Genomic DNA, 15,390 nt, shown 5'->3' on the forward strand with positions numbered 1-15,390 from the left:
ACTAATGTAAAATACCACCCTGTTAGGTGTTCACTTATGGAACAGCTGTAGTGTGGATTTAAAAACATGTGGAGCATTTAACAAATTTAAACATGTTTTAAAAATATGTATATTTAAGAGATATGAGATGGTAAAACAGAGAGGGAAACAGAGTAAGAGCAAGAGATGATAGAAGACAGGTAGGTTGCTGTGTTGATGTGTGCCTTTGTCCTGTGTTGTGTGTGTGTGTATATATATATATTTATATATATCGTCACATATCAATTAATAGCCAGTGGAACAGGCATCTGTATGGGACAGGCGTTTATATTCCTTTCACACAACACTGCTGGGAAATACAATCAAAAATATTTTTTGAACTCTTTAACTCTTTGAGAATAGGGCTAATTGGCCTTTTTTCTGTCCAAAAAACTTGGGAAGAAAGTAATCAGCAACAAAAAAAACTGATGATCCAGAAGTCAGCGAGAAATCTCTGAAAAACAGAGGAAAAAAATTATGTGATAATTTGCCAAAAAAAAAAAGTAAAACAAAAAATTCAAAGATGGAAAAGGTACAATTATAATAATACTGTAAAATAATTATAAATACATAATTATGAATATAATTCACCGGACATTTTCCTTATTCCTTAGATTTTTTTCAAAATAGTCTTACACCAACTATTTTTTCTTACACTACACTGATAATACCGTCTTTGTTGTGCTCATGGTTTCAGTAAAATTAACTGAATGATTGAATTGTAGAAAATCTAAGCTAAAGATGTGTGTAGCATATCCATATTGACAAAAGTTTAAATATATATACATATATACATTTGTACACTTAAGTTGCTATGAATTTAATCAAGTATTGATTGTCAAGTTTCAACAACTTAATAAAATTGAAACTAAACTTAAAAATTAGATATAAAAAACTGATTAATACTAATAGTTATATTTACTTTTGTTTTTCAAGGTAATCTGTTTCCTTTTTAAGAATAATGAATTTCAGATTCTACAGTGTATCCAGTGAATAATTTCAAGTGTAAAAAAAGTTGTCTTCACTTACAGACTGTTCTTACAGAGGAGTACAGAGGTCTAACAGAGAGCTGCGTCACATGACAGCCGAAGCTCAATATCAGCAAAAACAGTGAACTGCAGGTGGAAACATCTGCTACAGTATCTCACCAAATGTCTCCTCTTCTATTCCTGAGTTATGACATTGAGTGAAGGCCTGATTTTTTTTATCCCTTCCTTCTCTGAGTTAAATTGACTTATTGGATATAAAATGTCATCACTTCATCATGTTATATATATTAGACATTTGTGTGAAATTTTGTCATTATTAGAGAATTAATTCTTGAGTTACGGTCCAGAATCTGTTTTGTGAGGTCAGTAACCTTTGATCAACAAAAGCTAATCACTTTACCTGCGAGGCCAAGTGGACTTCTATGCCAAATTTGAAGAAATTCCTTTCAAGAGTTTCTGAGATACCCTTAAAACATTATGCCTCTGGTCACAGCTGCTGCCGGCGCGGAGGCATAAACACGCAAACAAAACATAATACAACTTTGTTCCTTTAACAGTTGCACATGGAAAAGGAAAATAAAATAAATAAAATAAAATATAGCAATAACCAGCAGTGGCTTTGACTTTAGGTTTCAATAATGTGTTTGCTATTAAGTTGAGTTGATGTTGATGTTTTCTGTCTACGTATTTGAAGTATGCAGGTGTGGCAGGGGGCAGTTTGGGGTAAGGTGCGTGGATCCTAAAGACACAAATGTCACTGACCTGACAGCGCCACCTGGGGAACTTCACTCTGGGACATATATTGAATTGACACCTTAAATACAGGCAACGCTGGTTCAATAACTTAGGCAAGACAGAGACATGATTCCAAAAATAAATCAATTTTACTTTTGATTAATTAATAAGACTGGAAGTATCTGGAATAAATTATATTAAAGGTTGCTGAAATGAAAGGAGGCACATTAGAAAAATGTATTCAAAGTTTATTTTGACAGATCCAAATGTAATGTAAATATGTGTAAAAAGGTTATCACAATAAAAAAATGACTCTTTTATTAAAACACTCCAGTCAAAGTTATTTGGGAGGGGAAGTGAGTTGGCACCAGCAGGGGGGAGACAGCCTACATTCAGGCCTACAAACCCCAGTACTGATCATTGTCTATAAATACCTAATGTATCATACCTGGACATAAAGGTGTAATTATAAGGCAGCCTTGAGGGTGTCGTTCAGTCCACGGTAAAACAACTCATCCAGCGAGACACCAATACGACCAGGCAGGTTAGGCAGACAGGAAACATGCAGACAGGAAGACAACAGGACACTATCCGACAAAAAGCCAGCTTAGTCACAATTTGAAGCATAAATGCCTTTTAGCAATGTCAAAACATATTTTAGACACATTACATAGCTCAGAATCAGGGGGGCAGAGCCACGAGGCAACCAACACGCAGACAAAGAGAAAAGGAAGCCATCATGTCACAGGTGCCTTAAATAAGCTCGGGCCAATTTAGGGTTTGGACCAGGGGAGGAGTTGACCTACTTTTCACTAGGCTGCATTCAAAGACAGCAGGGAGCAATAAACAGCAAACTATGCCCACTACTCATGCAAAAGCCAAACTAGACCTTTTGGCCCAATCCATGCTCCACACCGCTGTAATCTATGGAAGGCCTTAAGAGCAACTAACGTCCTACAAATGACTTTGTTATCACTACATTAAAATGCATGTTAACACATACAGCTTGGTAGTGTTAACATGCAATGTTTTTATGCCTTAACACAAAAAAAATGACGTGTCACGTTGATTTTCAACACGTCAAGTTCTTATGACCTTCCATAAAATGTTGCATGTTAACTATGTTATGACACGCCTGTTAATATAACACTAACAGATTGTTTGTGAGACTTAACGTTTTTAGCCTCGACACTGAGTGGAGGCTCAGGAAGCTTTGAGTCTGGATCATCTGCAGAAACTGCTATAACTCTGTTTGAGTTTATGTCAGCGGTGCGCCCTCCCAACTCGACCGTGGAAAGACTTTGAATGGAGCACTTATGATGTAACATTTTAAAGAGGAGACCGAGGATGTAAACCCCAACAACACAGACAACAGTGACTACGGCATACAAGAGCGGGATTTTAAAACGCGGCGGTTCAGTGCTCATCTTCCAGTACCACAGACCGCAGAGGAGGGAAATGTCAACCAGTGTGCACCCATGATAAAGCGGACGCCTCAACCATGGTCTCTGCTTACCCACATTAAACCAGTCGAAATAACAAATGAGGGCCACAGTGGCTTGGAAAAGTCTCTCTCCGCAAGGGCTGTCCATGAAGTCCGTCCCAGATCTCCAGGCAATGAAGAATAAAACACTCCAAGAGCACAGGAAGTGGATGAAAATTAAGCAGGGCAGCACGGAGGCAAAGAGGGCGAGAGCGGTGATGCGAGACGAGATGAGGAACAAGTTACAGGTGAAGTGGATCACAGAGGTGGTTATCTGCTGCTTCTGCTGGTTGACCAGGATGGCACGCTCAAGTCGGTAGTGCATGGTCAACCTAAAGGCGATGGCTAAGGCCGATCCGATGGTCTTCCCCACTGAGGTGAAGAAGAAGAGCGAATGAATGAGGTTTAGATACGACTGCAGTGTTATCTGACTATAACCCTGTGAGGTATTGCAAATACCTGTTTACTTTTGGTCAAGGTTAGAAAATATCAACTCTCGTTGGGCCTCATGCAGCAATATTCTCTTAGATGGCTCTTATATTAGTTTTCTGGTAAAAGAAAATAAAAGTCAACTCAAGATGCACCAAATGTTCTGAATCATCCAAATCTGCTCTTACTCAGGTGTGCTCTGTGATGAATCCCACTTGATCATAACTCACCTATTAGCACAGGTAATGCCCCCTAAATGCTATGTAAGGACAGGTTTTGTGCCATGTGCAAAGAAACAGCTTCAAAAAAGTGGGAGAGTAATCTTTAATTTTTTCCACAGGGGAGAAATGAAACCAAAAGTGCTAGACGAAGGGAAGGAGGAGAGCCGGCATCAGGGTGAGGCTGACCCGACTTGGACCTAGAGTTGTTCCTCTACCAAGCCTTCCTCTGGCTAATGTCTGGTCGCAGGAGAATAAAGTGGATGAGATGCGATTGAGACTCACTCAGCAACGAGAAATCAGAGACAGCTCTGCACACATCTTCACAAAGACCTGCTTAACCCCTAACAAACCACATCAAGCTGCTGCACCGGATGGGCAGACCTTGTTGGGAGCCATAAGGACACAAGACTATGATGCATATTCAAAAGATGCACTGCAGGAATTGAATGATGCCACCAGCAGCATGCCCAAACACCAGAAGAAAATTTCACAATAGCTGCTGTTTTTAATCAACTCATCCTTTGACACAAGGACAAATTTAATTTCGTTTTTTAAACTTTGTTTAAAAAAATGACAAATGAATCTACCTTCTAACTTCTTTTTTCTGGTGCCGCACACCACCAATGTCCAGTAAATAGAGAAAGTTAGCCTTAGTGGCAGACAGTATTGATTTAATGTTTTAAACTTTGTTTGCTGTTTGCTAAAAAATCTACCTTGAACTTTGTACCTTGTAATTTACAGATTTGCATTTTTACTTCAGCACTTTAATCTTACGTCTCATTCAATACTTGAGTAACATTATTATTCAAGAAGCCCTATAATCAATCAAGACTGAATTAGTGATATGAGTAGCACGCCGCACCTGTCACAGGGTCGAGCTCGCCACACTGCAGGATGATAGCGAGCATGAGGACGAGCTGTGGAGCGCTCTCCGAAAACGTCTCTATAAGCCGCAGAATGCTCAGGTCATTCCTCGTGAACAGTGCCTTATCTCTATGATCTTGGTTTGTTGAAGAAAATCTGCGTAAAGAAATCTCTGCGACACCTGCGTGCCTGAGAAAACAAAGAGAACACAGAGAACAAAGTTAAAAACCATTAGAATTACCAAATATTAAACATAACCAGTTATACTCAAACACTATAAAAGGGCAGGTGTTGTACTGTATGCAAAGACTCTGACACATGGCCAATAATGGTGACAGGACACCGGTAAGGTTGTAATAAAACTTCTGCAGTAGTGAAAGTGATGTACACCTACTGTAAAATAAACTTAAACAAAGTAAATGTGATTTAAAGACAATGCATTTAAGTATAAAAAGTAAAAGTAGTCATGCAAAAAGGTTTTATATAAATTTAATAAATCAAAAATGAGGTGATTTTGTGTCTTTTTGGTTTTATGTTTCTTTTGGTTGTTTTTGTATTTTTTAAGTCATTTGCGTCTCTCTGTGGTAATTTGGTGTCTTTCTCTGAGGTTTTACTTGATTTTATGATTTATGGTTTTATTAAATGATTTTATGGTTTTTAGCACTTTCTGTTTAAAAAAATGTCCTTTTATGCTGAATTGCTTTGCTGAACTGTTTTTATTGTCACTTTGTGCTGCATTTTTTGTATGAAAGGTGCGATATAAATAAAGTTAATTACTTAAGTAATGTTCTTGGTTATTTTCCAGCACAATTCCAGGGCCCAGCTGTGCTATAAATTAGAAAAATACAGTCCACTGTTTTGTTTTTTTTATTTTGCATGTTATTGTCACCACCCTAGTTTGGAATTTGGCTGGAGTGCAGTTAAATGGCACAGCACAATTATCCCAGATCATTTGATTACTTTGTATTTCCTGTAAATGGGAACAGGAAAGGGTGGAGCTCTCAGATGTGACGCCACACATAAAAATTAAACAACCTAATTTTAGGGATCAAAGCCAAATCTGAATTTCATTTTTTAAACTTTCTTTGACTAATAAATCTACCTTAGACTTTAAACGCAATACTTTCCTACATATACAACCATGTTCCCACACAAAGGCAAATTAGTGGTATAAACAACGAGCAGCAACTGCAAATCGCATTTTAAGACCTTTTGGGGTAGTTGACTTTTTTCATAAAAGGCTCTCAAATGTGGAACTCACGAGCTCACTCAGCATTTTTGACTATTTTATAAAGTTCTGCAGTTGATTGTTGTAACTGTATGTAACCTTAATCTCACTTGTTTCATTGTCTTTTAACTGTAACTGTATGTTGTAATTCTATGTAACCTTGATGTAAATATTTATTTTTTAGTCTTCTTTTTGACCATAACTGTGATTCAGTGCACATCACTATATGTAACCTTGATATCTTTTTCTTTGTCTTTGTTAAAAAACCTAACAAAGGACAAAAGTTGGAAACTAGCGATAGCTAAAATCTCTATACATGAAACAATCAGTTACTACAGCTTGTTTTCAACAGGCTGAAGTTGTACTATGATAGTTTGCATTGTTCCTCTTAAATAAATTATACAAATAAATAAATAAGACATTATTGTGATAAACAAAGTTTACACAACCTGAAGTAGATTCCCAGCTGCAACACATGAAGAATCTTGAGCGCTCTCAGGCTCAGACATTTCTCAACCTTCGTCTGCCTCTCAAAGCCGTCGTAGCTGTACCACAGCCAGCTGTAGACGTGAACAAGAACGGACGAGCCGATGAGAAGCAGCAGCAGGACACCGAGGCTCCAGTAGGCTTTTTCCTGGTAGAAGGATACAGCGGCCCATATATCCAGCCCTACGTCGAGCAGAATGAAGACAATTCCCAAACAAGCTGAGATAAAATCTACAGGGATGTGCTTAAACACACCCATAACGTCTGTCAGACTTTAGATCACAAATATCCTCTTTAAGTGCCTGCTTCAAGAGGGACAAAGCTGTTCACAGCATTCTTACCAGATAATTAGTAAAACTGGAAGTATGCACGGAGCAAATGGTCAGCGTTTAAATACGGTAAAACCCCTCTGACAGACTGACCCTCCTTAAGGGTCACGCGACATCTTAAAGGCAGACTGCGGTAACATAATCGATCCCAGTTTATATATACACTTTTTGTTTTTACCGATTTAATCAAGTTAGTAATTTTTGAGATTTCCATTTGTTGTTTTATTGTATTCTTCCTGGTATTATTGTCATTTTTTACCAAATATTTTACACTTTTTCTCAGTTGCTTTGGTTCATTTCTCAGTTGAGAATTTAAATTTCCTACTTGTTCCCATCATCGTCACCACAAAAATGTCACTAAATGCACTGTAATTCCTCATGCAGCGCCGCATGTACAGTTCTGCCGAAGGGGAGTTTACTATGTTTACATTTCTACGGGGCTCCAACATATTTTCAAGGACAAAGTTTAAAAACTCTACCAAAACCTCTCAATAATAAAGTGTTTTCCTTACCCCATTTAACTGGCATTTTTCAAACTCTATTCAAACGTTATTCCAGTTAGCTGGCATGCATAAATATAGCGACAGAATGAGGGGAGAAAATTAAAAAACATACGTGATGGTTGACAAAATGTCACACATAGATGCATACTGAAGCTATGTTATGTCCACAGCACAGAAAATAAATTTGCTTTCAACAACAAGAGGAAACCAGCATCCATCCGTTCATCCATTATACATGCCTGCTTATCCTGTTGAGGGTATCAGAGGGCTGCAGCCTACCCACGCTGACACTGGGCGAGAGGTCCAATGCCAGCACACACAGACAGACGAAAACACAGGGAGAGGAAGGCAAACAGGGACACAGGGAAGGGGAAACTCAAAGTTACAGCACTGTCGTGACATTCTGACACTCGTTTGTAAACATTCAAAAACTTGTCACTCTGATGGCACAGACATGACACAAAAATACATGGAAATTAACAAAGGTAGACTGATGAAGGATGATTGAGGAATTTACCAAAGCAATGAAGAAAAATAATCATTCATACGTGTACTGAGACAGATCCTAAGCCTTCTGCCTAGACTGGAAAGCACTTTTGGATTTAACTTTTTTAAATGTGCGATATACATAAAACTAAGTTGGCATATAACTCACATTATGAGCTGTCGCTTTAACAGTGAAGCTCTTTAGTATTTCCATGTGCAAAAAAAAAGCTATTTCACAGACAAATAAGAGACTGAACTATAAATCATCATTCAGCATCAAATGTAAAAAAATAAATAAAAACAGATAAAGGCCAAAAATAATGTTATTTTAATAATTGCACATGGCAAATGAGGTAAAATATAAACAACCAGCAGTGACCTTGACTTTTGGTTTCAGTAGTTTGATGGCAAAAACACTTTATGAACATTAACATTGAACTGAAAGAGGTTTAACAATAATGAAACAATAGTGAAAATAACAAATAAAATAAAAACTTCAAGGAACGTCAAATATTTAAATAGATGCTCTGTGTAGAGTAATGAGGCTTGTCTATGCGTAGCCAAGTTTACACTGATACTGAAGTACACAGAGACATGTGGCACGTGACATTTGAACACACTAAACAAACACTGGATGAGAGAGCAAAAGTGACACTAGTTAACTGGTTTTGTACTTTTGAGTTTAAGTTATGCTATGTGTTATTAAATATACACAAAAAATTCTTATGTGACATTTTAAGAATTAACACATGACTTCAGCTTTTTTTAGACAATTAATATCATCTTAACAAAAAACTAGTCTTCTATCAATTAGTCTAAAACAGCTGTTTCACACAGAAACAGGACAGAGAAATTATAAAAGGGGAGCTTATGGTCAGATCTACATTCAACGTCCTTCAAATAGTTTCCAGTAGTAGCAGCTGCAAAAACAAAACACCCAAACACATAACAAACTACTTTAGATACTTACTGTGTAAAAACCTCAGAAATCAATTCACATTTACAGATTGTCTACATAAATAGAGAAAATTGTCAGACCTCTTACAAAACTCTTAAATGTTGAAATATTAGGTATATAAGGTATTATTAACTGTATTCTTGTAACAAAGTTTTTTTTCTTCTCAGCAACAAAAAAACCATATGATCATATGGTACATATGAAAAAGGTTGTCCCCATAACATATACAAACTTACACCAAGTGTAAATATAACAAACTACAAGTTTCTTTGTAGAAAATGTACCAAATTAAAATTCACTTCGTTGGTTTAGATACGAGCTTGTAAAATTAGCCCCGGTTTCAAGTAGAGTTGAGAAATATGACAGCGGCATTATAACAGTCAAGAGATATTTTTATAAAGTTTATACTGCGGCAGTTGTCCCTTTAATATCTGTGCTCGTATAAGGACATTGTGGTAAGGTGGCAAATCAACGAGCAGGACTGGTTTGTGGCAACACTGCGTTTTTATATTGTATTTGCATCAAGTTGATAAAGAATCTGGAGGAGTCAAAAACCGTTTTTTAAATTTTTTAAAACTTTTTTTCAGGAATCTACTATATAGCAATATATGATATGATGTCTGATGTATGTACATGGAAAGGATTTATCCATATTGCCGACTTGTACATTAAAGTACTGTTTTTTAACCTGTATTCTGGTTAAAATTACACTGAGCACGACTGATGGGATTTAAAAAACGGGTCCAAATAGTTTGATCTTCTGACACCATAAGCCAAGCTTGTCAATTGCTCTTATCAGTTCTTTTCTGACAACTGCGCCTGGCAAAACAATGACGTAAACTCTTGCATCTACACTGCTGGAAACTTGCACCTACGAGGAGTCATGGCGGAGAGGAAATAATGGTCCAAAGCGTGGCTTCATTTCACAAAGAAAAATGACAACAGTGCTGTTTGCAATGTCGGTAAAATGATCATTTCAAGTAAAGGTGGAAACTATGAATGCATGTGTCACATTTTAAACTTAAGTGCTGCTGCTTCCCAACTGAGCAGCACATCTGGTACAGTGAGTAAATATCCTTGTATGTTGAAATAACATTTGTGCCCTGCAGGCTGGCTTAGCAGATTTTTTTTATGACTAAGAAAACCTAAATGAAAAACAATGCTGTAAAAATACTCTTATTTAATCTACACCATATTCAGACTCAGAGATAATAAAAACAGTTGTGCTGACGCTGAAAACCAGTATAGGCCTCCTTTTTCCCACAGATCATCAACAGAGTGCTACAGGAATAAGTCCTACAACCCAGAAATAAATAAGCATTTCAGCACCTCAAGTTCCTTAATTTTTGGTTAGAAGCCTGAAACAGGTCTGTGGTTAACACAAGTTCAAGTAACTTTTGGGCTTTTTTCTACAAGATGAAATACATCAGATAATACCCCAATCATGACTTTGAAGCTTTTAGGTATCTTTAAAGGTGGTTGCTAACAAGTGGTTAAAGGAGACTACAGAACATCATCACATCTTTTCACTTCTGGCGATTGCATTTAGGCTTCAAAAATCCTACAAGTTGTGTTCATTTGTGAAGATTATCTTGCTGAACAAAATGTGTAAGTATCATAAACGTTTCTTTGCTACAGACCTTATTTTCCAACATAACCCAAAATGTAATGGAAAAATCCCATAGGATTTTTGAAGAGGGAACCAGGGTGACACTACCTTTAGCACTGGCCTAAAGAAAAACGTCCCTCCCGGGGCACTCTGTAAGGAAATCAATAAAGATTTAGGCTGATAAGCAAAATCTTGGTATCAAGAAAATCTTATCAATTCACATCCCAACTAAGCAGCAGAAGAAACTGCAGCACAAACAGGAAACAGTCTACATCGACTGCTGCATATTACCACAACCACAGAAGGTAACATTTATCAGTAGTACACAGTTGGCTGTGACACAAAAAAAGTCGGACATCACAGACGTGATAACTCCGCTCTCCATGTGCTATCAGTGTTTCTAATGACTCCTTGCTCTAAATAGAAGTGAGCAGCATGGCAGGCCATCCGTTTGTTGAGGAGCTGGGAGGATGGGGTGCTGTCCTGGATGGAAACATTTCTTAAGGACACATCTGCATCGGGCAGATCATCGGGCAGCCCTGGGTCCCTCATCGGGGGCCTCCACAGCTTCGGGTGGAAGCAGCAGTAGTAGAGGGCTTTAAAAAACAGTCCCAGGAGGTAGATTAAAGGTAGAGTGATTATCAGAGCGAGGGCGTACGGCTCAGTCTGGACAGGGTCCCTGTAACACCACCAGGTCACCAGCAGGATAACTCCATCAGTGGTGATGAAAGAATGGTAGATGATGCTCCTGCCTCTGGTTTGACCCTCCGCTACGTTAAACCAGCTGAAGTACCAAATGAGCCCAACGGTGGCCCGGTAGAGCCACTCCCCACCGGCACTGTCCATGAAGTATGTCCCCTGTCGCCAGGCCCACAACACAAACACAAACCACAGCATCAGAAAGTGGGCAGCAATAAACCCAGACAGGACCGAAGCGAAGAGGGCAAGGGCGGCCACACGTGGGGCGATTAGCAGCAGGTTCCACAGGAAGTATATTAAAGAGGAACACCAGCCCTGCTTGGCCTTGTCTGGGAGGAAGGAGCGCAGGGAGCGGTGGTAATCCACCACCATCCACGCTATGGAAGTGGTTGATGCGGCAATGCTCACAACTGCAAAAAGCAGAAGATAAACTGTCACTGTAGCAACCAAGAGGAGGGGAACACGTTTATGGAGATGACTCACCACAACCCAGATAGTGTTTTTACAACCTTAACTAGACCACTTAGTTTGATTCACACATAATAACCTGAACGGCTGAATTTCCTCTCTAAACAGGGCTCCTACTGCTCAAGGAAAGTTAGATTTAAGACTTTTTTAACGCCACTCAGAATGGAATTTAAAACTAATTTCACAATAGCCCAAACTAAGGAAAAAAAATTAACTGGCATCAATTGCAATTTTGCCCAAAAGTTTGCTTCATGAAGCTGCACTCTATTCACTCACTTAGTGCAGACTCTAGATGTGGCAGTGAGCTCAAATTGTTTCTAGTACACTGTCAGTAACTGGGGAGGGATTACTTTATACATATCTATATGTGTATTGTTTTTTATACGTGTAGGGTTTTTTGGTCACCCTTATTTATGTTTTCATAATCCATGTTTATTTGGACACAATAATGCCAGCTGCTGTTGATATATTTTTTGATTAAAACAACTGGGAAAGTGAGTTTTAAGGAGACAACAAAACAAAAACAGTTGGTGAATGAGGCCTATTATCGTCAGTTGTAGATGTTTGCTTCTCTTGTAGGGTGGAAGTAAATCAAACTGAAGAGAACTCACACTGAACAGTCCTGGCTTTGTTTGTGTACAACATGACGTAGATCATCAGCGTGAGCTGAGGAGCACTCTCACAGAACGTTTCGATGAGCCGCAGCATGCTGAGGTCGTGTGTCAGGTAAACGGCATACTCTGACCCTTCCTCTTTCCGCCACCAAACCCTGAAGCCTTGTCGTATGGCGGAGATGTGCCTGCATGGGTGAATATGTCAGAGAAAAGCAGTTACAATACATGACACATAGATTGTGAGAAAATTGCATCACAAACCAAACCCATGCAGCTAAACATTTAAAAGTGAATAGAAGCAATCTGGCATGACGCATTCAGTGTCTCCAACAGCACTGAATCATATTTCCAGCTCTTCACGCCACATTATTTGTGCATTGTAAGCATTAAGTTCTCTTCTGAAACACTGGTTTTACTAGCTGCCGCACCTGAAATTTTCATGTATGGTCATAGCACCTGTCAAATGATGTTAGCTACTTGCTTATCTGTACTACTCTGTGGGAATATCCAGTTTTAGAGAAAAAGTACAGGTACAGAGAGAGATGATCCTGCAGCAAAGGTGCTTGGGAGCTTGTGTCTTTTAGTTTTGTTGAAAATTTAAGTGTCTTTGCATCACACATGCAAGGCGTGTGATTTCATATAACCTGTTGCTGAAACACCTGAAATTAACATCACTCAGACTAGCACTTATAGTCACAAATGGTTCCATATAAAGCATACATATACATATATAAACACACACACACACACACACACACACACATATAAAAGAAATATTATATAGATAAAAAAATATTCATAAAGTCTTACTTCCCATGTCTTAGCAATTTAAGACAAGTTAATACTCTTTAAGGACTTTTTTTTAATTAAAAAATACAGTGCCTTTTACGACTTTAAAATTCCTTTTAAGTAATGTGAAACTAATTTATTTTTATGAGTAATTCACTTAAAACATGTGTTCATAAATATGGCAATTAAAAGTACAAAACACTTTAGCATTCCTTTCAGTACTTCATCGACATATTAGTGAACACACAATTTCAAGTTAAATCCTCAAAAAAAAAAAAAAAAAAGTTTTTACAGATTATTTCAAAGGAATTTTACAGTACTATGGACTGTTACCAAACATTTTTTCATTTTTAATTTGATTACTAGTAAAAATTAATTTGGTTCAATAAACTTAATTACCATGATCATGAACCCAGTTGAGTCCTCATACAATTATGGTATTCAACTAATTTTGTCACATTATTGTATTCGGAGAATTAATTATTATGAAATAGGCAATTCTGCATAATAAGTATGTTTACTTTTCACACTACAAGTACTTTCTGTTGATGGTGCTTAAATAACATTTTAAATTCAGGGCTTTGGGGTATTTTTAGACTACAGTATTTCCACTTTTAAAGGTCATGAGCACCTCTTCCACCCCAACCCTACCTGCAGAGGAAGCCCAGCTGCAGCACATGTAGCAGGCAGGACAGCTTCACTCTGTCCCCGAACAACACGGTTCCTCCCCCGGTCTGCGCGCTGAACCCGGGCAGCTCTCGGTCATACTTGAGCCAGAACCAGCTGAACAACTGGACCACCATCGAGGACTGGACCATGAGGCCGACCAGCACCCCGAACCAGAACAGGTCCCCGCGGCAGTAAAACTCGGTGGCCACCCACACGTCCGAGCCCAGGTCCACCAGGAAGGTGCACACCCCGACCACGGAGAAGACAAAATCAATCCACGAGTATTTTGAAAAAGTCGCGCGCTCCATAGCCGTGTTTTGTCAGTTAGCTAGCTGACCAACCAACCAACCTGTTGCTGGTTAGCTAACATTCAGCTAACGTCCCGTACCGTTATTTCCCTCCCAAAGCGACTTCGCGTTCTTCAACCCATTGAAGAAAAAAGTTACCAACTCTTTAATAACCGAGCAAGAGTTTAAACTCGCTCAAATATCGGGTATTTAAACGTTTGAGGCATGAAGTTAGCGAGAAAAGTGCGAGAAAAAAATAGCCGGTACATAAGGGAGCAGCTGGTGTGTTTGTAACAGGTTTGTAGTGATCCCTGTGAGTGCAGTGATTAGCCCCGCCCACCGCGGCTTATGCGTGTAGAGACAGGTTTCAAAATCCGGGAGGTAAAGGTTTAACTTTTAAAGACCACATCTAATGTTCGAAAGTAAACTTAAAAAATTAATTAATTAATTAATTAAAATAAACCTTGTTGATTAAATACTCAATACAAAAATGTAAGACAAAACATTAAATTAAAAATAAATAAATACATACATACATAAAATGAAAAGACAAAAAATAAAAAGCAAGCAAACAAAAAAAATATATATTAATTACATTCACATTTCATAATTATTCAATATCTTAAAAGTCTTAATAGACTTTTGTTCTTTACCTTAGCTAACACGGGGCTATATTGCTGAAAGTCACTGTAGTGCAGGAAAGTTTGTTTAGTGTCTGATACATTAAGTACAATATACGTGTTTAAATTATAGCAAAGTGGTGCTTCAGCACAATCTACTTGCTGTAGTAGGTTGTGATCTGTATTGTATGATAATAGCTTATTTTATAAGACTTTGAATGTAAGTATTATATGCAGTAAAAATATATATGTAATAAAAGTATCTCTAGTGTACCTGAATAAAAATGAGTGCATTGTGGAGTTTCGTTAGTCGTGTGTGGAAATTATCAAAAGACTGTGTGCAATGCAGGAATGTACCAAAGTACATACTGTACTTAGGTACAGTTCCATGGTACTTGTTATGTACTTCTTGTTATTATTTAAATTCAATGCTTCTACTTTATGCTTAAACTCCATTACTTTAATTTTATAGCTTTAGTTACTTTGCATATTCATGTAAGTAGAAAATATAAATAAATACATTTGGCTATATAATTGTAGGTTAGTCACCAGCATGTAAGGTAGTTTAGGGAGTACGGGCGGTTAGTCTACCTCGTGCAACATTAAAGCGATGCACGTGAAATGCATCACTGATTGCAATCCAGTAATATGATTATGAAATAGTCCATTCAGCACAATTAATACCAGTTTACTCTCGGTACTTTAAGGATATTTGGACCATTAAAATGTTAGCTTGGGAAAGGGGAGATCAATTTAATGACTTTTACAGAGCAATTAATTTTCTTTTGATCAATGAATCTATTAATCGTCCCAGCAGTGATCGGTAAACTTTCTTTAAAACAAAAATAATAGGGTTACCTGAAAGACTAAGCCCAGGTCAAAAGAACCCATCTACCACAGGACACG

The 15,390-nt window shown here is 37.9% G+C and overlaps 2 protein-coding genes across 2 annotated transcripts; both read right to left on the reverse strand.

Annotated features, from left to right (window-relative positions):
* Positions 1-1,994: 1,994 nt before the first annotated feature.
* On the reverse strand, positions 1,995-7,109 carry LOC121957866 (XK-related protein 8-like). The gene is made up of 3 exons (XM_042506655.2): positions 6,417-7,109; positions 4,738-4,928; positions 1,995-3,597 (listed from the first exon to the last, which is right to left on the reverse strand). The coding sequence occupies exons 1-3, from the start codon at positions 6,710-6,712 to the stop codon at positions 2,867-2,869; spliced, it is 1,218 nt and encodes a 405-aa protein (XP_042362589.2). The 5' UTR covers positions 6,713-7,109; the 3' UTR covers positions 1,995-2,866.
* Positions 7,110-8,076: 967 nt separating this feature from the next.
* xkr8.3 (XK related 8, tandem duplicate 3) lies at positions 8,077-15,319 on the reverse strand. Its single transcript, XM_042506861.2, has 3 exons — positions 13,560-15,319; positions 12,117-12,304; positions 8,077-11,447 (listed from the first exon to the last, which is right to left on the reverse strand). The coding sequence occupies exons 1-3, from the start codon at positions 13,883-13,885 to the stop codon at positions 10,696-10,698; spliced, it is 1,266 nt and encodes a 421-aa protein (XP_042362795.2). The 5' UTR covers positions 13,886-15,319; the 3' UTR covers positions 8,077-10,695.
* Between the last annotated feature and the right edge of the window lie 71 nt (positions 15,320-15,390).

The sequence above is a fragment of the Plectropomus leopardus genome, chromosome 17, assembly GCF_026936395.1.
Source record: "Plectropomus leopardus strain MGB_pleo_1.0 chromosome 17, ASM2693639v1, whole genome shotgun sequence".
NCBI classification, from domain to species: Eukaryota; Metazoa; Chordata; class Actinopteri; order Perciformes; family Serranidae; genus Plectropomus; species Plectropomus leopardus.

Coding starts and splice junctions, on each gene's coding strand:
- xkr8.3 (XM_042506861.2), bottom strand. CDS start 13,885: ATGGAGCGCGCGACTTTTTCAAAATACTCGTGGATTGATTTTGTCTTC. Junction 12,305..13,559: donor CAGCTGGGCTTCCTCTGCAG/GTAGGGTTGGGG, acceptor TCACCCATGCAG/GCACATCTCCGCCATACGAC. Junction 11,448..12,116: donor CAAAGCCAGGACTGTTCAGT/GTGAGTTCTCTT, acceptor TGCTTTTTGCAG/TTGTGAGCATTGCCGCATCA.
- LOC121957866 (XM_042506655.2), bottom strand. CDS start 6,712: ATGGGTGTGTTTAAGCACATCCCTGTAGATTTTATCTCAGCTTGTTTG. Junction 4,929..6,416: donor CAGCTGGGAATCTACTTCAG/GTTGTGTAAACT, acceptor TTGTTTTCTCAG/GCACGCAGGTGTCGCAGAGA. Junction 3,598..4,737: donor CGAGCTCGACCCTGTGACAG/GTGCGGCGTGCT, acceptor TCTTCACCTCAG/TGGGGAAGACCATCGGATCG.